The 26489-nt window shown below is 34.9% G+C and overlaps 1 protein-coding gene across 2 annotated transcripts; it reads left to right on the top strand.

The window, feature by feature from the left end:
- Window positions 1-12628: 12628 nt before the first annotated feature.
- On the top strand, window positions 12629-26205 carry LOC110634218 (katanin p80 WD40 repeat-containing subunit B1 homolog KTN80.4). Of its 2 annotated transcripts, XR_002490946.2 has the most exons (20): window positions 12631-12912; window positions 12999-13199; window positions 13447-13577; window positions 13820-13937; window positions 14111-14337; window positions 15024-15126; window positions 15574-15644; window positions 15757-15831; window positions 15925-16068; window positions 16197-16440; window positions 16640-17167; window positions 18155-18214; window positions 18282-18400; window positions 19723-19857; window positions 20657-20731; window positions 20893-21005; window positions 24892-25008; window positions 25096-25164; window positions 25253-25630; window positions 25817-26205. XR_002490946.2 is itself a non-coding variant. In XM_021783163.2 (19 exons), exons 2-19 carry the CDS (start codon window positions 13172-13174, stop codon window positions 25314-25316), a joined length of 2421 nt encoding a protein of 806 aa, XP_021638855.2. In that variant the 5' UTR covers window positions 12629-12912; window positions 12999-13171; the 3' UTR covers window positions 25317-25750. The 2 variants fall into 2 exon arrangements, 1 of the variants encoding a protein (XP_021638855.2); XM_021783163.2 differs by lacking the exon at window positions 25817-26205 and having other exon boundaries at window positions 12629-12912; window positions 25253-25750.
- Window positions 26206-26489: the final 284 nt, after the last annotated feature.

The raw sequence follows: 26489 nt of genomic DNA on the forward strand, positions 1-26489 counted from the left end.
GACAGTACCTTGAGGATTATTGAATTTTGAACTTGAGAAATTGATTGAAATGATTGTGGAGTTGTTGAAATTGATTGAGTTTGATTGTGAAATTGAAGTAGTGGTTGAGAAAATTTTTGGAAGTGCTTTTATTTCAGGTATTTGAAGAACTGTTTTCTCAAAATACAGGCGGAACTTTGTCAAAATTTTTATAAAAGGACATCCCTACGGTATGTGACTTTCCGGATGTGTTTCCTGATGAACTGCCAGGATTACCTCCAGAAAGAGAGGTGCAGTTTGAAATTGATGTTATGCCTGGTGTGGACCCAATCTCCATAACGCCATATAGAATGGCACCAGCAGAATTGAAAGAGTTGAAAGTGTAGTTGCAAGAATTACTTGACAAGGGCTTTATCCGCCCTAGTGTGTCACCTTGGGGAGCGCCAGTGTTGTTTGTGAAGAAGAATGATGGCACTCTCCGCTTATGTATTGATTATCGGCAGTTGAATAAGGTGACAATAAAGAATAGATATCCATTGCCCCGCATTGATGATTTATTTGATCAGTTGAGGGGTGCAGCTGTGTTCTCCAAAATTGACCTGAGATCAGGTTATTATCAGCTGAAAGTACAAGAACAAAGTATTCCTAAAACTACCTTCAGAACCCGCTATGGCCATTAAGAGTTCCTAGTCATGCCATTCGGGTTAACTAATGCTCCGGCTGCTTTTATGGATCTGATGAACACTATCTTCAGACCATACCTCGACTAGTTTGTTGTGGTATTTATAGATGATATATTGGTTTATTCGAGGAATGCAGAAGAGCATGATAGACATCTGCGGATTGTACTGTAAACTTTAAGGGAGAAACAGCTATATGCCAAATTGTCAAAGTGTGAATTTTGGCTGAAGGAAATATCTTTCTTGGGGCATGTAGTATCAGAAGAGGGCATCAAGGTAGATCCAAGTAAGATTGAAGCTGTCCTTAATTGGAGGCCACCCAGAAATATCACAGAGATTCATAGTTTTATGGGTTTAGCTGGATACTACCGTCGATTTATGAAGGGATTCTCCATGTTGACATCTCCATTGACCAAGCTGCTTAGAAAAGATGTGAAATTTCAGTGGACGGATAAATGCCAACAGAGTTTTGATGAATTGAAGAAATGTTTGACTGAAGCTCCAGTCCTGACTTTACCTACCCCGAGTAAAGAATATACAGTATATAGTGATGCTTTTCACAATGGGTTAGGCTGTGTATTGATGTAAGATCGAAATGTCATTGCCTATGCATCACGCCAGCTAAAACCGCATGAGAGGAACTATCCGACACATGACTTAGAGCTTGCAGCTATTGTGTTTGCTCTTAAGATCTGGCGACACTATTTGTATGGGGAGAAATGCTACATCTACACAGATCATAAGAGTTTAAAGTATTTAGGCACTCAGAAGGAGTTGAATTTGAGACAGAGGAGATGGTTAGAGTTGATAAAAGACTATGATTGTCTGATAGACTATCGGCCAAGGAAAGCTAATGTTGTGGCTGACGCCTTAAGTCGCAAGACTATGGCAAGTCTACGGGTTACTCCTTTGTCTATGGTACATGAGTTAAGATCATTGCATGCCAGCTTAGAGATTAATAATGATGGGCAGACAACAGTTGCATGGCATGTACAGCCAGTGTTGATTGATCAGATCAGTATGGCTACTCAGAATGATGAAAGATATCAGAAGCTGTTAGAAAAGTCAGGCAGGGCAAGAAACTAGAATTCTCAATAAGAGATGATGGTCTATTGCTACACCAAGACAGAATGTGTGTTCCTAATGATGTTGATTTGAGGCAGATCATTTTGAAGGAAGAACAAGAGTCTCATTTTGCCATGCACCCTGGTGGCACAAAAATGTATAGAGGGCTAAAGGAGCATTACTGGTGGATGGGTATGAAAAGAGATGTGACAGAGTTTGTTTATAAATGCCTAACTTGTCAACAAGTGAAGGCAGAGCATCAAGTACCCGCTTGGTTGTTACATCCACTACCGGTACCAGAATGGAAATGGGAAAGAATAACGATGGATTTTGTGATGGGACTTCCGAGGACACAGAATAGTCATGATGCAGTATGGGTCATTGTTGATAGACTGACCAAGTCTGCTCATTTTCTGCCAGTCCAGATGGACTACAGTTTAGAAAGATTGGCCAAGTTGTACATTGATGAAATTGTGAGACTACATGGAGTGCCAGTATCCATCGTATCAGACAGAGATCTTAGGTTCACTTCTAGATTCTGGGGTAGTCTTCAGAGAGCCCTAGGAACTAGATTGAACTTCAGTACTGCATTCCACTCACAGATAGATGGCCAGTCTGAGAGAGTAATTCAGATCTTGGAGGACATGCTATGGGCTTGTGTGATTGAGTTTGAGGGCAGTTGGGATACACACTTGCCTTTGATTGAGTTTGCTTACAACAATAGCTATCAATCAAGTATTGGGATGCCTCCATATGAAGCTTTGTATGGCAGAAAATGTAGAACCCCGTTGTGTTGGGATGACGTGGGTGAAAGAAAGATGATTGGACCCGAAATTGTTCAACAAACTGAAGAGAAAATCGGATTGATCAGAGATCGACTTAAGACTGCATCAGACCGTTAAAAGTCCTACATTGATCTGAAGAGAAGGGATATTGAGTATGCAGTGGGTGAGAAAGTATTCCTCAAGGTTTCTCCTTAAAAGAGAATTATGAGATTCGACAGAAAGGGGAAACTAAGTCCTCGTTTTATTAGGCCATATGAGGTTCTGGAAAGAGTAGGTCCTTTTGCATATCATTTGGCACTACCTCCAGAGTTGGAGAAGATACATAATGTCTTCCATATGTCTATGTTGAGGAGGTATCGATCAGACCCATCTCATGTACTACTAGTAGAAGAAATTAAAGTGAATCCAGACCTCAGATATGAAGAAGAACCCATAGAGATTCTGGCTTATGAGGTGAAGCAGCTACGGAACAAGCAGATAGCGTTGGTAAAAGTGCTATGGAACCATCATTTGGGCCAGGAGGCTACTTGGGAACGAGAGGAGGACATGAGGAGACAGCACCCACAGCTGTTCAGAGATTAATACCAGGTAAAATTTTGAGACGAAATTTATTTTAAGGGGGGGAGAATTGTAACACCCCTATTTGTATAGCCTGGTATATTTCACTGTTCCGGTGACCGATGTCGGTCCGGACAATTAAGAGGATTAGAACCACACTTAAGACAACTAGATAAGCTATAAACACAAATAATTAGTAATTGCCAATTAGTTAAGTATGAATAAGAAAAATAGAACATAAGAAGTTAAACGAGCCGAGAGTCACAGCGATGGATGACCTTCTCGGGAACGACTACGAAGTCGATTTAAACTCAAATTTCGAACCGTAAAATGTGACGCTGCGGTCCTTAGGACTATTATAAACACAGTGGAAAAGAGAAAATCACGAAAAAGAACTGTTAAGTCAGTCAAATAATTAGGTCAGGGAGCCAGAAGAAATATTGAATTATTTGTAAACCTGGATGAACCGGCGAGGGGCAATTTGGTCAATTGACCCAGGAGTGACTCTGACCTAATCACAAATAAAATCGAAGAAAAGAAAATTTTGGAATCGAGAATTAAATTAAAGAACTAATAGAAAAATAAATAGAAAAAAAAAGAAAATGAAAAAGTTAAAAAGGTGATGACATCATGCTTGACATCATGCATGATGCCATAAAAATAATAATTAATATATTTAATTAATTAGATTTTTGGTCTTCCTAAAAACATAAAAACAAAAAGAAAAGAAGAGAAAAAAAAAAAGATCCCATTGTCTTCTTCCTTGTCCCATTGCCGCCCTTACTCTCCCTCATTTCTCCATTGATACACCTCCATTAAAGCTTGCTTCAAGCTTTGAAAATCCCTACTGAACCTCAAATTCTCCCATAATTGCTTCATAAAAACTTGTTCTAGTCCTTGAGAAGGAGATTGGTCATCAAAGAAAGAAGAAAAAAGGAAAGCTTAAAGACACCTAACAAGGTTAGTGATTTAAGATGCAAAATTAGTTTATTTGTTGTGTTTTTAGCTTGATTGACTTGTAAATAAACTTAAAATGAAATGAAACAAATTGTTGAGGGACTAAGCTGAAATTCGGCCAGCATGTGTATGGGGGTTTATTGCATGATTTGAATGGTTTGAATGGGTATATGAACTTTAATTAGTTGAATGGTTATGATTAAAGGCTTTGAAAGTAGCTAAATGCAAGAGTTTGTGAATTAAGGTTTTGGACATTAGGGTTTAGAGACCAAAAATGTGAGAAACTTGTAAATGGTGTCTTTGACCTAATGTAAAGTGAGAAATGGTCATTTGTGACCTAATTAAGTGTGTTAGAAGTGTTTGAATTAGAGCCAAATTCGGAGGGAGTGCAGCATGACCAAGGTCCCTTTAAGTAGGGGTGTGCAAACCGAACCGAACCGATAAAACCGAAAATCGAAAATAAAAAATTTTAAAAACCTAACCGAACCGATTGATAATAGAAAATCGAATCGAATCGAACAGATAAATATCGGTTCGGTTCGGTTTTAAACCGATCAAACCGAAATTTATAAAATTTCATATTTTTAATATTAAATCTAAATAATAAAAACATAAAAACAAAAAAATTAGAAATCAAAACTCAAAAATCTTAAGGTTCGGTTCGGTTTTCTTTGATTTCGGTTCGATTCGATTCGATTCAATTAGTTCGATTTTTTTTATTTTCTATATATATTAATAATTTCGGTTCGGTTCGGTTTTTTTGATTTTTTTATGAAAATAACCGAACCAAACTGATTAATCCGAAATTATCAAAATTATAAACCGAACCGAACCGATTAAATTTTAAAACCAAACCAATTAAACCGAATTAATCGGTTCGGTTTGGTTTTTTGGTTTAAACTGAAAACTGCACACCCCTACCTTTGAGGGACCAAAAATGAAATTTTACAAGTCCAATTGGTATGGGACCAATTGGGAATGAAAATAGACACTAAATGACACAATTTTCGTTTAGGAAGCATGCCCAAAAAGTGACCAAAAATGAAATTTTACAAGTCCAATTGGTATGGGACCAATTGGAAATGAAAATAGACACTAAATGACACAATTTTCGTTTAGGAAGCATGCCCAAAAAGTGACCAAAATCTAATGAACAAATTGACTAAAGTTGGAAAATCACAGTCTGCCCTGTACAAACTGACCAAATGAATAATGTTTGTTCATTTGGCCATAACTTGAGCTACAAAACTCCAATTGGAGTGATTCAAAAAGGAGAATAAACTTAAGACAATAGGGAACATTTTCTATGAAGGAAGTTTTGTCAAATTCCAACAGTAAAGTGACCAATGGAACAATGCAACCTTAGACACCAAAACTGAAAATTTATCAAATTTGCCTAAAAGACTTAGAATTTGAATAAACAACCAAAACCAATAAATTTAGTGACCAAAATGTGGTATGTGGGTGAAGTTGGAATTCCCATACCTATTAAGCCTTAGAAAGTCAACAATTTGACTTGAATAGTATAGTGAATAGTAACCCCGAAATACAAAATTTCAAGAACGTCGAGTTTAGCACGTTAGAGCTAGGTAAAAGCGAAGTTAAATTTATTTTTGGATTTATGCTAAGTTATGGTACTGAAACACTGTAAAATTATGTGTTTCAGTTGAAAAGAATACCGGGAAGGAACCCGAGGAACCGAGTCAAGGCCAAGAGGTAACTCGCTTGAGGTTTGTGCACAACATCACTATGCTTTAAAATGTAGTGATAAAGTGAATGAAATATGTATTTTACATTTGCTTTGAATTGTTGAAAATTTATTTGTGACATTAGTTATGATGTTTTGATTTAAATTGTGAAAGTTATTGTTTATATTTGAAAAGACAATGTTTAGCAAATTGTTAAGATAAGTTTTGAAACCACAGTGTCATGACCATATATTTGAACATCTCACTAGCACGACTAGTGGGGGTAATTAGTTTCTAATTTTGATTCCTTCTCTGGAGAAGTGTTGAGGTGTGCCAGTAGAAGAGAATGTGAATGGATATCCATATATTTGAACTAGCTAGCCTTGTGATGTGATTTCTCTTTAGCCTCTGGCTATTGAGATTCTATTTGTTTCGAATGGCATGAACTAACTGTGGGTTTTATGAAATGTGATTTGATACTTCAAAATGAAATTGTTTGGGATTAAAATCTCATAATGCATGATTTGTATTTAATTCTCATGTTTAGTCAAATTTGTGAATAAATGTGATTTAAGTTCTGCATAAAGATTATTTTAGTATGTTGTGCACCACTGAGTCCTAATACTCAGCGATAGCTTTTATTGTTGTCGCAGATTTAGAGATTAGAGGAGCAGCAGACTGAGCTGCTGAGGTGTGAGGATCTATTAGCTTGAAGTTATCGGGTATAATTTATACCCTGATTGTAAATATTTCTTTTGATGTATGTATTGCACATAAATGTATGGACATGTAAATTCGGTCTTGAGCAGTTTGTACAAAGTTTGTATAAAGTTGTAATAAAATTTAGTTTGAATTTTCATATTGTAGATTTTGGTATGATGTATATATATATAGATTGTTGTCTTTAATGAATGGAAATGTTTTATTTTAATTTGAATGAGACTGATAGATATTATTTTACTGATGATTGAATTTTGGAAGTTGAGAAATGTTGACCGTTGAATTTTGAAATTTGAGAAATTGTTGAGATTGATTGTGAAATTGAAGTAGTGGTTGAGAAAATTTATTGGAAGTGCTTTTTACAGGTATTTGAAAAACTTTTTTCTCAAAATATAAACGGAACTCTGTCAAAATTTTTATAAAATTTGTGAAAAAATAAATGGCCCAAAAATATTAACTAGTCTTAATTTTAACTAAATATTTTAAATATCTATTAGTAAATGCTCTCCACTTGTTAAAAATAAAAAAAAAAATTGTTTTAAAATCCCTTGTAGGGTACTTAATGAGTTATCGGTAGGTGAAGTTCGGTAGTTAATTAGGTATTCTACGGGATCATGTTATGCCTTACAGAGGGGTAAGGTGTGACAAAGAAAATTTAGGAGAATTTATTTATCGGTACAGACCAAAAATAACCCAATTAGTGTAACGAAGGGCATTTTGGTCATTTTAATCCCGGAGTTAAATTTTGACCTAAATGTTAAATAAAATAAGAAAGATTAAAACACATAAAATAAGTTAAATTATAAAAAAATACAATTGAAATGGGAAAAGAAAAGAAAAGAAAAAGGAAATAAAAATTTTGAGGTAAGCATGATGTCACAATGACATCATTAAGAAGCCTAACCAATGGAAAATTAACAAACACATATTAAGGGATAAAAGAAGACATAAAAAGGAGTCAAAATGAATTAAAAACACCCATCTTCTTGTTCCTCACTCTTCATGGCTGAACCTTGCTCCAAGAAGCCTCCCACCATTTTTGTTTGCTAAAGCTTGAATTCCCTAAGCTTTCTCCCCATAAAACCCTAAACACCCTTCACTAAAATTTATCCCTATACCAAGAGTAAGAGTTTGGCTGCCAAGAAGTGAGGAAATTCCAAGGTTTCCACAAGTTTAAGAAGTGACTATTAAATGTTAGTGCACTATTATGCTTCCCTCCTTCATTAAACTTTGAATTCTAGTTAAAAATGAGTTGAAATTTTATAAAATTAAAAAAATCATAAAAAAAAGGGTAACCCTAATTTTCGACAGCCATTAAAAGAGTTAGGATTTGTTGATTTTAGATTGAATTAATTGTCTATTAGAGTTATATTATGAGCACATGTAATAGACAAATTGATTGGATATGAGTTTGGTATACATTGCATGTAAATTGAGTATGGAAGTTAGGGTTTTTTTAACCTAACTTTGGAAACTTTATGTATGGCTTGAAATTGATGTTATTGAAGCTATTTGTTGACTATTTGAAGTGCCATGAATGCAATTGAAGTTTGGGAGTTTGGTGAAAAGTGAAAATTGGGAGTGTTTTTTCATGCAGGATTTTTATACTAAGGTGTCTAGCATGCTTAGACAACCATAACTTGAATTGTGATGCTCCAATTGGTATGAGGCGAATTGGAGATGAAACTAGATTCAAAATACCTCATTTTTAATGAAGAAACTATGCCCAAAAACTATCCCTAACCTAGCCTAAAATTGACTTGAATCTGGGTAACCCTAATCTAGACCTGGAAAAATGACCAAATGAACAATAAATGTTCAAATGGCCATAACTCACACTAGGAATGTTAGAATGACCTGATTCTTGAACCATTGGAAATGTTAGACATAGGAGCACAACTTTCATGAAGAATACAGAACCCAGATCTGCTTTTAACAAAATCAAATTGCTAGTATAAGTTAGGTTAACAAAACTATTCAGAACCATATTGTCCAGAAATTACTGAACATAGGCTTACCCGACCAGTTTTGGCAAAAAGGCCATAACTTGGTCTACAAAAATTCAAATACAATGAAATTAGTGGATAAATTCCTATAAGATATAAATCTACAATATTGGTATTTTGACCAGAACCCAGAACCCAAGGGAACTAAGCCAAATTGGTAGAATAAATAAGCACATCGAAACCTAGAGTTTGACTAAACCACCACTTGACCCCAGAATAGTGTTTATAGCATATCTCCCACTAGGAAATCCCAAATGGGATGAGCCAAACAGTTCTGGAAACCTAAGAGATAGGGCTTCAACTTTAATTTAGAAACTTTTCTCAAAAATTAAGTGTAAGAACCCTAAAATGGGAGTCAAGCCCACTGACCTGAACTAGTAATCCTGTGGACATAGGGTACCTGAGTCCATGCTAGTTAATTTGCTATAATTAATTCTACAAGACATGAAAAATTGTAATTCAAAATTATAAGTAATCATAAGACATAGGGTAACAACTTCAATGGAGAATATTAGACTTAAAAGTGGCTGTAATATGTCCAAACACTAAGACAAAAATAGACTCCAGAATCTGCTTGAATCTGGACCCATAATGAGACCATGAACCAGTTGTGGTTATTTGAACATAACTTAAGTTCTAAAACTTCAAATGACATGAATCAAAAAGGAAAACAAAGATAAGATATAGAAAAACAACTTTCATGAAGGAAGTGTGGCCAAACAGTGGCCATACCTTGATCAATTTGTTAGGTGAACTTAAGACATCAAATTTGGACCTTGAGAAAGATTCCTAAAATGACTTGTTATCTGATATAAAGTTAATCGAAATGAATTGTTAAACATAAATGTGACATGGATATACATTGGGGACTTATGTTTCCCATCATAAATAACATGAAAATGTTATTAAATACAACTAGCACATAATATAAAACTATAAATACTTAATAATATTAATTTTCCCAAAGTATACCTAGACTTACTTATATAGTATGGATCGATTGGTATACCAATTAGGGACTACAGATAGCAGTACTGCCCATAGGAATGATCATTGATAGATAACATATATCTGATATGGTTGTTCATCAGGCTTCATGCCTACCCGTTGGTTACAGTGCCTATTATTATTACTGGTTTTATGCCTACCCGCTAGCCTTGTGCCTGACATAATAGATGTATACATGTTAGACATATGGATGTTTAACTAGTATACTCTCGTGTATCTAGCCTTTATAGTCTGTCATAGGTTACTTGGGCACAGATATGTGTAATACATTTTAAGTTTAAATAAATACATGAAGAAAGTACTAATATGGGTATAATAAGATTAAATATGTAATATATGAATAAAAAGATCCGATAAATTGTTTGTTCCCAAAGTTTCATAAATATGTAATTAATTCAAAAATTTAGTAAATTTCACATGGAATAATTATTTCTATTGTTAGTTATTTTTATTTCAATTTATGCACCACTAAGCAATATGCTTAGCGCGTTAGTTCTTATCACGCATAGATACGGAAGACCAGTACCAGCAACAGCAGCAGCAGCAGTAGAGTTTAGACAAGATTTTGATTAGATCTGCTACAGTGTAGATTGTCATCTCAGCAGTCCATTTTAGTAGGGCTCATGTATATTTAGATTTTGCATTTTGGTTATTATATATAAGTAAAAGATGTAAATCATTTTATGATTGTAAATAATTTATAAATTATTGTTTTTGAATTTTCTATGAATGTATGAATTTTATATGAATGAAATGAAGTATTTTATTTACTTGAAATAATTATGAGTATTATGATGACATGACATGGTTTATGGAAAATGATATGGATATGGGATTTTAACAGGTAAATTATAGAACCCATCATGCACTAATAAAACAAAGGAGACTCTGTCTGGGTCTCTACAAAAATAAGATGTGATAAAAAAAAATTTCTACACTCAAGATAATATAATTAAATTAATATTATACACGACAAGACAGGATAGGGTGCTCCAGCACCAAATGTAGCACACCTTGCTCGACTACACTGTATACAGATGAGGGCTGTTACAATTTATAAAAAAAATAATTGAAATAAAATAAGTAGTTAATTGTTAATGACATTAAAACAATATATTTATATTAGTCTTTTTAGTCATTTAGCCTCAACACCAATTCAAATAACAATTTTAATGAAACACATAATAAACAGTTTTTTATTAACAATAATTTTATATTTTATTAACAAACATATAAACTACTTTTCATAATAATAGTTTTATAAATAATTGTTTCCTTTTTGGGAAGTAATTTGGTTATCTCATAATTTACGGTTGTGTGAGCATGCCAGATATTGAGTATATCACCTGAGATTGCGTTCTGCATTGGCTTATCATTCACAATATAGTTGTCAAAATTAATCATATCATAAAATAAATAAATGTACTACAACTGTGATCAGTATATTGGTTCATGGGACCAGGAAATAAATAACAGAAATCTAAAGATGAGATAAAATAGAATCACAGAGGACAGCCCAACAACTCCAGTAAGAAGTTAGGAAGTATGAACAGGACTGGTGCTCTCAAATCTTAGCCTCTATAGGTGCAACCAGTTCCCTCAGAGCATCCCCCTTAGACAAGATCACAGCCCTTGTCTATCACGTGAACAACCAACAGATTGTACTCTAACGACATGAGGGAGGCCTCCTCTGCCTTTAGCTTTGTGATCTCTGTCTTCAAGTGAGATTATTGCTCTTCCAGGTCAGCCACCTTGGCCCTAGTGGCTTTCATTTTATCCTCCCTCTCCCTGGCTTGGACCACATAAGATTGAGCCTTCTGAATAAGCTCCCTAAGCACATGGTGTTTAGTGGAGAAGGTTGTAATATAAGCAAAAAATGCTGCAAAAGACTGAATCTTCTCAGTATAGGCCTGGCAGATTCTTAGAAACCTGTGTTTGCGTGTCTTGGAGCAGTGTGCCTCCTGCAATCAGGGTGGACAAAGCAAAAAATAATAGAGACCTCTGCTCATCTGTATGATAACCAAGCTCCATAGGTAGTAGATAGCGTAACTTTTTCTTGACCACTATGATTGTAGTATCAGTTAGCTTGGCTATAAGATAAGCATTAGAGCTACCAGAGAACTGAGCCAGAAATGAGAAGTTGAGATCCTGTATGGTAACTCCACTGCACAGTCTTATTGGTGCATTGTATGATAACTCCACTACACATTTCAGCTTTTAAGGGATCTACTAGTTTCTTAAGAACCTCCTTAGGCTCTTCCACCATCATCTTTTGGAAAGCAGCAAGTAATAGCAAGTAACATCACAATTATCAAGTAGTTAAAAATTGTTTCCTTTTTGGGAAGTAATTTTGTTGTCTCAGAGCTTACGATTGCATGAGAATGTCAGATACTAAGTATATTACTTGATATTGCGCTTTAACTTCTCAGATCAAATGATTGTGAGAATTAACTCTATTGTATGCAGTTTTGTCAATCTCATGAATAATAAGTAATTAAAGGCAAGTGAACTGGAATTTAATGCTTTGATTGCGTAAAAGGAAAGTATAAGATTTGAAATTAAATAAAAGAGTTTTTAAAAAATAAAAGACTTATAAAATAAAAAATAAAAAATACTAAAGTCTGATTGAGTTATTATTGTTAATGTGTTAGGGGGCTTTCATATTGCTGCATATTTGACTTTTATAGCTCTATATGTGAGTACATACAAGATTTCTAAACTGTCAACCTCACATTCTGCCATCCTACTCTCCTATAACCACTTAAAAATATTGATAACTTCTTAATAACTTTCTAGATATTTAATAATTATCTCATATCATAATTAATTAAATTAATTAATTTTAGTGTAAAAAATAATAATTTCAAAATAGCAACAACAAAATACAACTATAATATTAAAAAGTTTCAGCCCCTTTCAACATTGAAGTTCAAGTTAAACAAATTTTTTTCAGAAAATGAAAATTTTAATTTTGTTAAAAATATATACTTTAAAAATTTTGTAATTAAAATGTATTAAATTTTATTATAAATTAATTTTAATATTTTTTAATAATATATTTATAAAAAAAAAATTTAGCTATAACTCCGGCGGTCTCGAAATTGAAAGTTAAATGGTCGAGCGGAATAATTTATCAGCAGGAATTTCATTTATTTTTTTATCAGGCGGCAAATAATTATGAGAGAGGGACACATTTCGTGAAAGCGCTTCCCTTCTTCTCTTTCTCTCTCTCTGTGTTTCATTTCATTTTTGTGTGTCCCCTCACTAAAATCTCTCTCTAAATCTGTGTAGTTGGAAAACAAAACGAAAAAGCCAAGAAAGCCGACACTCATCTCTATTGTAATTCTTCAATTTTTGGTCACACTGCCTAGTTTTCTTCTCTACACTTCATTTTTTTTAGTGCAGAAGAAGAAGTTGCTTTGAAAATCAGCACTTGAGCTGCTCTGACAATGTCCCCTCTTGTTAGGTTTATTTCACTCTCTTTCACCTTTTTTCCTTTTCTGGGTTAATTAGTCAGCACTTGATAATGACTTTTCGCTTCTTAATTTGCAGTAATGAGGGGATTATGAGTTGGATTTGGCTAGATCTGAACCACCCTTTATCTTCTGTTCATGGGATCAACAACATGAAGATAGGAGCAGATTTGATTTGAATGTCTCAAGAGAAAGCTGCTATCTTTTTCTTATTTTTAGGTTTTCATTTCTCTCTGCTGTTACATTTGTGCCATGAATACCAAACGCGCCTACAAGCTGCGTATCCATTTCTTTTCTTTTATTATTTTAATTCTAGGGTTTTATCTGCTCGTCCAAACGGCATTTGTTTTGGTTCTCTTTGTTTCTTGATCTGCAATTTCGCTGCATTCATTCCATTCAGATTTTTTTTTCGAAAAATCTTTTTTGGGTTTTTCCTTTTTCTCTTTTGATTAATCGCTTGGAATAATTGATTCAACTGCTTAACTCTAGTTGTTAGCCTTAACAGCATGTTTTGAAATTTCGAATAGAGGAATTTGTGGCACATTCTTCCAGTGTTAATTGCCTCAAAATTGGGAGGAAATCGTCGAGAGTTCTTCTTACCGGAGGAGAAGATCACAAGGTCAATCTTTGGGCTATTGGGAAGCCCAATGCTATACTGGTCAGTTCTCTGTTTTCATTTTTCTTTCCTTTTATTTTTTTTATTCTTTAATTCAGGCTTCTGTATCCAAATTGCAAATTGTTTAATGCTTTCCAAAGCCTATTTTTCCCTGTTATCTGTAGCTTGTATAACTAATAGTGTGTCATTTATCAGTCAAATTATACATAATAGCTACTTCTTTTTATTCTTTATTTTTCCTTTCTCCATTTCTCTTGATCTTACATTCTGAGCCCCATATGCAGAGTTTATCTGGACATACTAGTGGAATTGATTCAGTAAGTTTTGATTCTTCAGAAGTCTTAGTAGCTGCTGGAGCTGCAAGTGGCACAATCAAGCTTTGGGATTTAGAGGAGGCAAAGAGTATACTAAACAATTCCTTACAGCTTTCTTTTCAGTGTTTCAACAAATTCATTTTTACCATTTTGGAAACCTTATATAGAGAGGAATTTACCTACCTATCTTATTTTTATTATCTTGTCTATATCATGTTCTATGCTTCTTCAGTTCTCATTTTTTATCTGATTCCTGTGTAGTTGTTCGTACGCTGACTGGTCATAGATCCAACTGTATATCTGTGGACTTTCATCCTTTTGGGGAGTTCTTTGCATCTGGTTCGCTGGACACAAATCTTAAGATATGGGATATCAGAAAAAAGGGTTGTATTCATACATACAAGGGCCACACTCGAGGGGTCAATGCAATCAGATTTACCCCAGATGGCCGTTGGGTTGTATCTGGTGGAGAAGACAACACCGTCAAGGTTATAACTACTTCCTTCTCTTTCTGTATGCTAAATACAAACTCAGAAACAAATGCACATGCTCATATGTTCTATTGTGGTGTCTCTCATAAGAAGTAAAAAACTGAAGTTTTTCATTGGGACCTGTGTGGTAAATTGTGGACCATAGTTTAAACTCCTTCAATTGTACACGTTCCTGATATGCAGTCCTATTGCATATTCTCATTTTATCGTCTGCATATGTGTATCCTTGTTTGGATAGTTGTGTTGGTACAATCAAATGTTCATGGGTATGTTTTATATGCCTCTTGACTTGAATTGAAAACCAAAATTGGAGTTTTTCATGAATTGTCACTGGGAGCTAGGGATATTGTTTGCATTGCGAAATCATTCTATGGTTTTTATTTTTGTTGGCTCACCAGTTAGCCAGTCTATATCCTTCCGAGCACAAATGTTGTTCCCGGTTATTCTTACATGCTTTGAACTTGCATTTTGACCCAATTCTTTCATATGTTAAACAAAACTTTTGCAAAGCTTTCCCTTTGCATCAAATACATGAGGAGCTGATTTATTATTTCTAATCTGTATCATGTAAATCTTTGTTGCATTGTAATAAACGTCTCCATGAAACACAACACATATACTTCTATTGTTGATTTTGATACCTTATTTGATGAGCTTTGTGATTGGCACTGTTTTTGAAATAGCTGTGGGATTTGACTGCTGGAAAGCTATTGCATGATTTCAAGTGTCATGAAGGGCAGATTCAGTGCATAGATTTTCATCCCCATGAGTTTCTACTGGCGACAGGTTAGTTTTACTTTATTATTGGAAATAGAGAACTACATTGCAATGTAATTTTCTGTTTGTTCTACACTTTACCTTGTGCTGTATTCTTAGCTGCATGCTTTTCCCATATAAATTGATTGCAACATATGCAATAATTCTTCTAATTATGACAAGATGATAATGCCTCTTTCTGACACTTGGGCATTTAGATCAGTGGTGTTCTTTAATTTTGAATTAACTGCAGAAATTTGTTTTGATGAATAAAATAATTTAGAAGTGATTTATTCTCTCTTTTTTTTTTTTCTGCTTTGAATGAGTAGATTCTCGTATGTATGCACAAGGAAACTATAGTCATGATTAGTTATTGCAATGCTTGAGTCACTACCTGTGTATCTGTTAATAAAAAGTTGAATTATCCTGGAGAATTCATGCCTCACCTTGTATGTTGTATTTGCTGTCTTTGTATAGGTTCTGCTGATAGGACTGTCAAATTTTGGGACCTTGAAACCTTTGAACTAATTGGTTCAGCAGGGCCTGAGGTAATCTTATGTTCTTAGGGATGATTGGTGATAACAAATTGGCATTACTAGTTCTCTTATGATCATCTTCAGTTGGAAATGTATCGCCTTGATTTTTTTTATTCTATTTCAGACTACTGGAGTGCGTTGTTTGGCCTTTAATCCTGATGGGAGGACTCTACTCTGCGGATTGCATGAAAATCTGAAAGTAAGCTCTTTCTTTAGCTTTATCTGTTTGGAGAGCTACTATGTTTACATGATGCACTAGGTTTACTAGCTTCTAAATGTTTTATCTCCATAGGTTTTCTCCTGGGAACCAATAAGATGCCATGATGCTGTGGATGTGGGATGGTCTAGATTGTCTGATCTCAATGTTCATGAAGGAAAGCTTCTTGGCTGCTCATATAATCAAAGTTGTGTTGGAGTATGGGTTGTAGACATCTCGGTAATAGTCACTGTTTCTACAATTCTACTTGTTGCATGGTTATTTGATGTTGTATGGTTAAGTCTAAATTTGAATCTGACACATTGGCTCTTCCTTTTTATTTTATTTTTTAAAAATCTTTTGAACAGCGTATTGAACCATATGCACCTGGAAATGTTAATCGATTCAATGGTTATTCAGAATCTAAGTCAGGTGTAAGTGGGAATCAATCAATATTGCTTGAATCTACAGCAAAGACCAGTTTGGGAAGGTTATCTGTTTCACAAAATTCAGAATCTTTAGTAAAGGAAACAAAATCTCTTGCAAGGTTGTCAGTATCTCAAAATTCTGATCCTGTTAAGGAGTCAACTAAGGAGTCAAAGGTTTTGGCATGTATGTTGCTTTTGAATATTCTTTGTTTTTTTCTTCATTGTATTTTCTGGATTTCTATGATATATATATATATTTTTTCTTGCACTTTTTTTATCTCTACACACATGCGCGCACTCAGATATAATTTTCTTAAATTGGTTAATATAAGTCAGATTGTGATGCATGCTTCTCATTCCTGGTGCTACATTACTGTTTGAAGCCACAGGAAGTGTACCCAGTACTCCACAAAGGGTCAGCTTGAACTCTGGTGTGAAGACAACCATGGCTGGCCCGATAACAGTTAATGCAGCAGCTCCAAAAAGGAATTCTACAAAGGCCCAATTGGCAGTTAATGCACCAATGTTCAACAAGGCAGATGTCATACCCGTAATTGTCCCTAGAACTAGTATGAGGCCAGAACCAGTAACTGAATCTAGAAAAGAAATTGGAATTGCTGGAAGAACAATGCCATTTTCTTTGCAGTCAAAGACGAGTGATTACAGAAAATTTCAAAGTAGCAGAGATGACATGGACCAACCTGCCATTTCTATCCCTTCCGAGTCTCCAAGTTGCAAGACTACAGAATTGAGCAGTATTGCAGATAGGAATACTTCTCCTACAGTTAAAGGCTCACTTCATGGAATCTCAACTGCAGAGAGGAATATTAAAGATGATAGACCTATTGGATCAGGAAAACTGGATTCAAATTTGATGACAGAGCCTCCTATTAGATACCAGGAAGAAAATTGTAAGTATTACTAATTTACTGTCTTTAAGAGCATATGTTTTGCCTTTGATTTGGTTTCGCTCTGTGAATTGCAAACACACATGTAGACATAGAGATTTGTTAATGATCCATGGTTTACAAACAATTGAAATTTAATGTTTTAATTTATAGGATAATGATAATATATGCTTTGGTTAGAGAGGAATACAAAATGCTTCATTTTGGTTGTGTTGAGAGTTGCTCAAATTGAAAAGTTTATTGCTGGAATTTTCTGGGTGTGACCATTGTTTCTATTGTTGAAGAGAAGTTTATTTAAGATGTCTAGCTTTTGGGGATATTTGTTTCACTTTATTTTGAAAGGCATAATTATTGAGGTCAATTTGGCAGGGAGAAGAGAAAGGGCTTTTGTTGTTTGTTGTTGTGGGTGGGTTGAAAGAGGGGGTCGGGGTTGTTGGTGTTGAGGTGGAAATTGTTGGACAATTGGTAGTTGGATCAGTGTGTCAAAATTTTAGGGATTTGGCATTTCAAAGCTATAATTCAAAGTACTCCCAGCTGCTCATTTCCAATGGTTCACCACTACAGCCAATTAGAACATGCCCCAAGACTCTGAAGCTCTAAATAAAAAGTGCTTATCTTAAATTCATTTGCTTTTTGCAATTTTGGGTATGAGTCAATTGAAATATGAGTGGTTAATAAAAGCAGGGTTAGACCTGAAGATTACAATGGAAAGGTTCTTGTGATTTAGATTAAATGTGGGAGCACATAAACTAAACTGAAGGAGAGGAGAAAGTGAGACTGAATTTGTCAGACTAAATCTTTGGAGTTCATGTAAAAAAGAATTCCAATGATCAGTTACTGATTTTTGAGGTTGGACTCTGTGCTATATGTGATTTTCGAGCTGCGCATTGAATTGTTGGATTTGTATTCCTTTACTGCTAACTTCTAATTGCTGTCTTTAATTCTTTAAGATCTTAGGCTTTGCATTGAAACACCTAATTATTATTTCAGATGATTCTCGGGGGCATAAAGTAAGCAGAGATGCAACCTTGACTGAAAGTCAGAAAGGAGGTATGATTGAACTGAATAGCTAGTCGTTTGTGAACAATCCAAAGATTTAACTTATGGATATGTGTAGGAAGAATGCATTCACTGGTCATAAATTGGGGAAAAAGGGGGAGATCTAATTACGAGGGACCAACTTTTGGGTGTTTCCCTGGGACGACATCTGCAGTCAACATGCATCCTTTCAATACGGTAGGAATAAATTTCAAATTTTATGCTTGCTTTTCTTCCTCCTCCCACACAATCCCCAAACAACACACCCTCTCTCTTCCCAGGCTTCTTTTTTAGCCTTTGGAAAATTTGGTGTCTCGTACTATTATTTGGTGAGTGCATAATTATATTGTGCATTTTGCTAATGAAGTGCCATGTGTTGTGCTCAAAAAATGAAAAATAATGAAATTCATCATTTGAATGTATTTGATTTTAAGGGCTTTTATCTTCAGTTTGCACTGAGCTATCATTGTATCCTCTGCTTATGAGTGATACCATAGAATTGGAAATTTGCAATTCACGCTATTCTGTTTCTAATGATATCACATACAAAATGTCTCAAGACATGATAATCGTTCGATCACTGTTACAACTTCATGTTTATATTCTAAAGTCCCTGGCTTGAAGATTTCTCTGATTTATTGATTTGTTATGTACAAAGATCCTTGGAAGAAAATTTTTCTGCTGATCCTGCCATATGATTCTCCCGTCTTTTGCTTTTCTGTAATTGTTGAATGCAAATTGAACAAGAGACACCTATGAAAGGAGGCAATGGGGAACCAAACTAACCATGTAACTGATTGATGCTACCTTAATTATCTGGCTTCATTTTCGGATAAGGCCCTGTTTGATCTTTAATGTTTCCAGTTTTAAGTGGCTCTTTTTATTATACTGGTAAAAACTTTGTGCAAATCCAGGACTCTGAAATATGCAAATGTTTCCCACTACATGCAGTAATAAATAAGGATGACATTATCCCTCTTTTTTAAAGGGACTTTCCCTTGCCATCACTGAAAATTTTTGGGATGAAAATAAATAGTACTAGGTTCAGATAATGAGAGAGATCAGGAGCCCAACAATAATTAAGATAAAGCCTACCTACGTAGCGCCTCCCCAGTATATTTTATATTCTCTTGTAATAGATTGAAGTTCTTGGGTAATGGCAAACTTTAGAGCTTCCAGTATTTTGTTGTGGTTATGCCAAATTATTAATATTGGATGTAACTTTTTGTTAAAACTTGGAGCACAACTTGCTTTGAACTTTTAATAATAATCCACTGCATTCCCTCCCTCTCCTCATCTTCTCTCTCTCTCTCTTTCTCTCTACAGATGGGTTTCAAATTTTACAGATTAATTTGTATGATCTTATTTTGGATGAAATTTATAGTTGGTATACAAATTATCATGCGTTACTACAATGATATTTTTCAATCTATTTCTTTTCTTTGTGTCTTCAACCCCTACTATTTTCAGACACCTTAAAGATGCTAATGTGTGCACATTTTGCTTGTAAATATTTGAAGATTAAACAGAAAGGGTGCTCCCCATCTACTGAAAAAGAAACAGTTTCTGCTAGTGATGAGGATGCTATTGCAGATGCAATGGAACAGCATGATCAGTTTATCAGCTCCATGCAGTCTCGTTTAGCAAAGTTACAGGTGATCTTATTTGAAGTAAAGATTAAGCTAATATGAGTGTGCATGTGAGTGTTGTAAAGTAAATGACAATTGCAGATATAGAAAGTTTGTTTACATTTTCCTGTTGGGGGGTTGTGGCCCGTGGTTGTAGTTAATTTACAATTCAGCCTCTACTTCAGCATAAACCCATTGTGTGAAGGGTATACATAAACGTTTTTTGTAGCTCTCTGCCAAGGCCAAGCAGTATGAAGTGGTCAAATTTGAACAAGAGTTTGCCTTCTGCCTTCAAAGCAAAAGTTTGAACTTTTGACATTGATTGGTCGAGATGTTTTATATGGCTATCTTTGACCTTTTACTGCTCTTCATGAGTTCCTCATTGCCTTAAAGACAGTGCCATTCTAGTAGTGGCTGTTCTATGTATCCCAATTTCAGGGTTCACATATGCTTCTCTATGAATGTGTTGCTTTCAAGAACTTTTCATAGTTGCATTGCTTTGTACTTTCATTGGACTTAATTACAACAAAAGGTGCATCTTTTCATCATAAATATACTATGATCTAGACGTCGTTTTTTTTTATGGGTATTATTTTCATACTATTACTTTAACCTGAAATTTGCACTGGGGATTATAGAAGGTGCAAGGATAGAGTGTTCAGTATTTTCTCTGCACTTACTGTCCTGTTGTATAATTATTTTAATTTACATATATTAAAAGCAACCAAATAGTGATAGAATTGATTGATAATTTCTGGGACTTTGATATATTTGTGTCCAAGTAACTGCCAACAAAAGATTGCTGAACCTTGTTTTGTTGTTGTAGGTTGTATATAGATACTGGGAGAGAAATGATATTAAGGGAGCCATTGGTGCAATGGAGAAGATGGCTGATCATGGTGTAAGCAACCTCCATAACTACATCCCCTACACACTTTTCCACCTGCCTAATTCAAATTCTTTGGTCTCAAACTTATTCGTGCTTTGTGCACTATAATTACTTGTATGTATTTGATCTTAACTAATATATTCCATTTCTTCTGCATATGCTGTGAGTTGCAGGTCCTTGCTGATTACATCAGCATTGTGACTGAGAAAACTGACATTGTGACATTGGATCTTTGTACTGGTCTTCTGCCACTTCTCACTGGTCTTCTTGAAAGTGACCTGGATAGGTAAGAAACTTGTGGTATTTCTTGCTTTGGATTATGGTTCCTGCTAGTCAGCCCCCACATTGCAGGTTTTTGTTGTTTCGCATTAAAGGAAACAGAGTTTGTTTCTTGTTGACAAGTATATGCCACTTTCTGGATAGAAGTGCTTCACGTTTCACTTCCCATGTTTGGTGACTGATTTTTTATTGCCATATGCTTGTGATCTTTTGCAGCATGGTGGGGATAATGTACTGTGGTTAGAGATCGTTCCATACATTGGGATTAGGATCAAATGTCTATTGCCTTTCAAAAGAATGAAACACAGGAGGTCCCAAAAAAAAAAAGCTCCTATTAGATGATTGGTTTTTACTGGTACTTCATAAGCAACTCACTAGTTCTGATAATAAAAATGAGGTTGGAGATAATGTAAAAAGCCTCTTCAACCCTTCTACAAGTTTACTTAAAAAGGGGATTTAATCATATTCTGTTTCTTTTTCATTTGAGTTAGAGGTCAAAGTTAGGTCCACCTGTAATGGTAAACACAAAGAATGGCATATGTGATGTGGGACCTTCTTCTACTAAAGATTTTATGTCCATGTATTTTAGGAAGAAATTTAGGAAATTTAATTTAGTACTTAATTATTTAGGAGTTTGTGTTAATTTAGTATTCTTCATTAGTATTGATTTAGTAATTTCTTATTTTGTGATATGTTGGAATATAGCTTGTGGGAACAAGTCTCACATCGGCAGTATAAAAAAAAAAAAAAAGTGCATATAAGTGTTGGCAAATGAAGCAAAAAATGACTCAAGCCATTTTAGTGATGGAGAGCCTAGTTACAAGGCCTGTTTAACATGGAGACCTGCCTATTTATTAATCCACACTCCTTGGCACTCGATTTCAACATGGTATCAAAATTGTAAGGCCTAATGGCTGTAGATTTGGGATCCATAGCATGGTGGCTAAGCCCCAATGAACCAGACTAGTGAGTTGGGTAAATCAAGTAAGACTTAGGTGGATCCATGGGCTAGCCCAGCAAGCTAGACCTTGAGGGCATGTTGAGAGGAGCCAGATCCAAGTTAGATGGGCCATCCCATGCAATGCTAAGTGACAATTGGGATTGTGAAGTATCAGCCCAACCCAGTTGCATGTTATGACTAATAAGGGGAACAAGGGGCTGTGATTTTATGTGAAAGTAATAGAATAGTTAGGGTGGTCTCTAGTAGTTAGTTGAACTCAACTCAACTCAACTAAGCCTGTATCCCAAAAATTTGGGGTCGGCTATATGGATTCGCTTTCTCCACTCTAAACGATTTTGGGTTAAATCCTCAGAAATGTGTAATGCTTCTAGGTCATGTTGTTAGGGTGGTCTCTAGTAGTTAGTTGAAGAATTGGGTTATTGTTCTTGAGGTTTTGGGGGCTAGTGAGGCAGAATATTTTCTTTTGAAGTATTTTGATAAGGAGTAATTTAATCAAAAGCAAAGTTTTGCAACATATTTTCAGCTGGAATGGAAAGAGGGTGGATACTATTCCTGTGATTTCTTAATTTCCATGGAGGATGAATGGGAAATAGCTAGAAGGCAAAAGAAATTCATCTCCTATGGTGCAGGGAAAAAAAATCCAAATCAACGAACATGATTCTTTCTGTTTATTTTTCTGCTTCATTTGATGGTCTTTTTTTGGATATGGAGGCAACAGTTTTACTGTTATATTGCAGTTTCCATTATTCATTCTTGAGGACAATAATAATTTCAAGAAGTGGGGAATATTTGATAATAAGGAGAATAAGGGGCTGTGATTGTATGCGAAACTAATAGAATAGTTAGGGTGGTCTGTGGTAGTTAGTTGAAGAACTGAAAGTTGTTAGGAAGGTTGTAATTGGTGGGAACAGTTATGGGAAGGGCTGGTAGTTGTATAAATAATAGCTATTGTAACTGAAGAAGTGCATTTAGGAAAAATATCAAGAATCTATTCAATTTTTTTTTCTCATTCTCTCTATTCTCTTCTACCTAATACTCTATTTCTTCCTCTGCTCTATTTCTATTTTTTCTGCTGCTTGAGATCCTATTGTTAGGGATTCTCACTTGAGGGGTGTTGGAATGGCTTGTGGGAAACAAGTCCCACATCAGCAGTGTATAAGAAAATTAAAAGGCATATAAGTGTTGGCAAATCAAACCAAAAATATCTTTGGCCATTTTGTGATGGAGATCTCATTTCAAGCCTAATTTAGCATGGAGACCTACCTATTTTTTAATCCACTCTTGTTGGCCCTAGATTTCAATAGGATACTATAAATACCTACGTAATCTAGGTATTTTGGTAGATTATTGTTATTGACAATTGAGAATGAGAATTAATAAAATTTTGAGAGATTTGTTTCTTTCCCCTTTGGTTGTTCTTGTGGTTCTACATCAATATGCTACTCTGTAGGATAGGATTTGAAGATTAAAATACACATTGTGGCAGTTGGAAATAAACAAAGAGCAAGCATTTTAGTTCCATTACACTAGGATCCTGTTCAACATTTTGCTTATGGTAGATTATGGAATGTCATTGAATTTCATTTGATGTTTCTTGTCAACGAAGCATGGACAGAAAAAGCAGCTCTCTCAGGTCATACAGTATGTATCATGGCTAATTTATACTTGGTAGTTCCCAGGTCATTGTGCAGGTATGGGGATGGGGTACGCCATTTATCTTTGTATATACTACAGGGGATAGGTTTGTTTGGTACACTAGTCTGGATTGTGGTATGTATATTACATTTATTGGGTCTCTAGGCTTTTTTTCACCGGAAATTGGCTCGTAGAAGAAATTAATGAAGTAGCCAATTGTGAACTTGATTTTTTAAGTTCTAAACACCTTTGTAGTTCATACACTAGTTTTGTCACAGGGCTTCTCAATGGATTAGCTGGGTTTCTTCTATAATGAATCTGTATAACTTTTGTAGCTGGCATTTTTTTGTATGTAGAACAAATAGAACTAAAATATCTTCTGTTTATAATGAATTAGTAGATAGAATAGTCATAGTGCTCCAAATTATCAATAGTTGATCACTATACTGTTTTACAGCCAGTAATGTTGATCAACATACTATTTGACAGATGATCAACTTACTATTTTACAGCCAATGACAATAAATCTTGTCAATAATAGTATTTTCATTAAAAAAAATCATATAGAAATAGCAATTGTTGACATCATTCTTCCATTTAAAGACTTTTTCTAGTCTGTTGGGCTTCATATTGGTCATTTCTTATTCCCCATCCTCATCTTTCCGTGTCATGCCCCAAAGGCAGATGTCACTAGTGCTGCTTCAATAGATGCAAGAAGATTTGTTTCCCCCTACTCCACACCAAGGTCGCTGCAGCATCTTGGTTATCACTTCATTTTGACTATCTTTACCCATGCCCAAATCAAATCCATGCATGGATCTCTGTTGCGATTACTTTATGCTCAACTCTCTATTTAAGTGAAATTAGATTGTAGTTTGACTTTTTGTTTTGTTTTATTTTTTTCGTATTGCTTTGGTTGGCAAGAAAAAAAATTGTATGCACGAAACAATAGGTTGGAAAGTTTGAATGCAGCAAACAGAAGTGGGATCCCCAAATTTGAAAATCTGAATCTTGTACCATTACAATCTGTATGGCTGAAGTATAGTGATTCAGGGTGCATGTCAAAGATCATTATACAATGGGGGTTGTAGTGAATTAGATAACTAAAATGACATATGCCACTTACAATTTGATGCATTATTTTCAGGAATTTTCGTCCATGCCCTTCGCTCTATTCCTTCCTTTTTTTTTTCTTCATTTTCAACCATTCTTGTTATTTGAAGACATATGCTTCATTTTCATAAATATTCTATTTTGTAGATTGGGATAGTTGTATTTTAACTGTCTTCTTTATTAGGCATTTGAGCGTCTCTCTGGACATGCTGCTTAAGCTGGTCAGAACATTTGGTTCAATGATCTATTCAACTATCTCGGCATCAACATCTGTTGGTGTAGATATTGAAGCAGAACAAAGGTATGCACAGTTCATTCATTGGCCACTGAAGCTTGTTAGAGTAATAATTGTAGTTAAGATGACACTGCTAATTCTTCGGTTCCATAGGTTGGAACGTTGCAATGTCTGCTTTGTAGAACTTGAAAAAGTCAAGCGTTGTTTGCCTAACCTCGCGAGGTGAATACTTCAGCACTCTGTTAAACTTGTTGCATATTCTAATTTGTTACTAGAGATTCATTTTGCCTCCACTTTCTTTGTGCTATAGAAGAGGGGGCTCAGTTGCAAAGTCCACACAGGAGCTGAATCTAGCTCTTCAAGAAGTTTCATGAGTGAACAAGTTACAAGTGGAAATGCTGCTTGTTTTTAAGCCTAACATGGGATTTCATTAATATGTTGTTCTGAAAGAGGAGCAAGTTTGTGTACTTTAGGAATTATAACAGCTATTCATGCATCATTTGATACTTGAAGCTTTTCTGTTGTCTGATCTTAGCCCTCTATGTATATTCATGCTTAAATGGAGGGACTAACTAGTAGCTGATTCTACCATATTAATTGTAACCTGAAGACTAATGGACGTGTCCTACATGCTACTGGTTGCTGCACAGTTTTGGCGAATACCAATATGTACCATCTCAGTGGAAGAGTAAGGCTCTTAGCCACTTCATATTAATCTGATAATCTCTACCCTCTATGTGGCACATGGCATTGTAACTTTCGGCATTTATCTGTTCATTATAAATATTATTTTTATTGTTCTTTTACATATACGGAATGTCAAGCGGAGCGTTTTTGTACTGGGCCTGACCTGATATGTTGTAAAATTTTGAAGGTGATTTGGTTGGTGTGCATGTGTGGAGTATGGTGTGGCTTCTCTTACGTAAAGGAGTACTATGATTTGACGCAATGAGTATATAAACGTTGACATCATAGAAGAAAAAGGGTTAAAAAGTGGGATTTTTGTACTTTTGGCAATGGATCTACATATCAAGGTCCCTTACAAGTGGGATTTTGGTACTCATGGGGATGGACTTGCAATATAGATCCTTCTGAGATTGTTCCATGACCTTTTCTAAGTGTTCTAGTAGATACGAGGTTGCCATACCAAAAACTGGCGTTGATTTTTGTTGTGTGCATCGGGTTTAGGAGTGCTGGGCTATGACTATGATTGTTGTTTCAAATTCTTCCTCAAATTTTAAGTACTGTATGGATTCAAACTAATCCGTCGTAGTCTCATCCCAATTTTTAAAGCTTTTCAATTTGGACTTATAGTATCAAAAAAAAAAAAATTAACTTTTTCTAAGTTATTGCAATAATGTTTCATTATTTTTCCTGCATTTCATTTTCTAACTTGAATTTTCATTTTTCAGGAACATATGTATATATTATATATATATATCAACAATGGAAATTTTTTTTTATTTAAAATATTTTTTTTTAATTATTCACATATTTCATAATTAATAAATAACTTTAACTCATTATAAAATATATTAAAAACTTAT

This window comes from Hevea brasiliensis, chromosome 1, assembly GCF_030052815.1.
Source record: "Hevea brasiliensis isolate MT/VB/25A 57/8 chromosome 1, ASM3005281v1, whole genome shotgun sequence".
NCBI lineage: Eukaryota > Viridiplantae > Streptophyta > Magnoliopsida > Malpighiales > Euphorbiaceae > Hevea > Hevea brasiliensis.

What these genes read in the sequence shown, in the direction of transcription:
- LOC110634218 (XM_021783163.2), top strand. Translation starts at nt 13,172, where the DNA reads ATGAATACCAAACGCGCCTACAAGCTGC. An exon ending in GGAAGCCCAATGCTATACTG is followed by an intron (nt 13,578 to 13,819) that starts GTCAGTTCTCTG and finishes CCCCATATGCAG; the next exon opens with AGTTTATCTGGACATACTAG. An exon ending in AGAAGATGGCTGATCATGGT is followed by an intron (nt 20,732 to 20,892) that starts GTAAGCAACCTC and finishes TGTGAGTTGCAG; the next exon opens with GTCCTTGCTGATTACATCAG.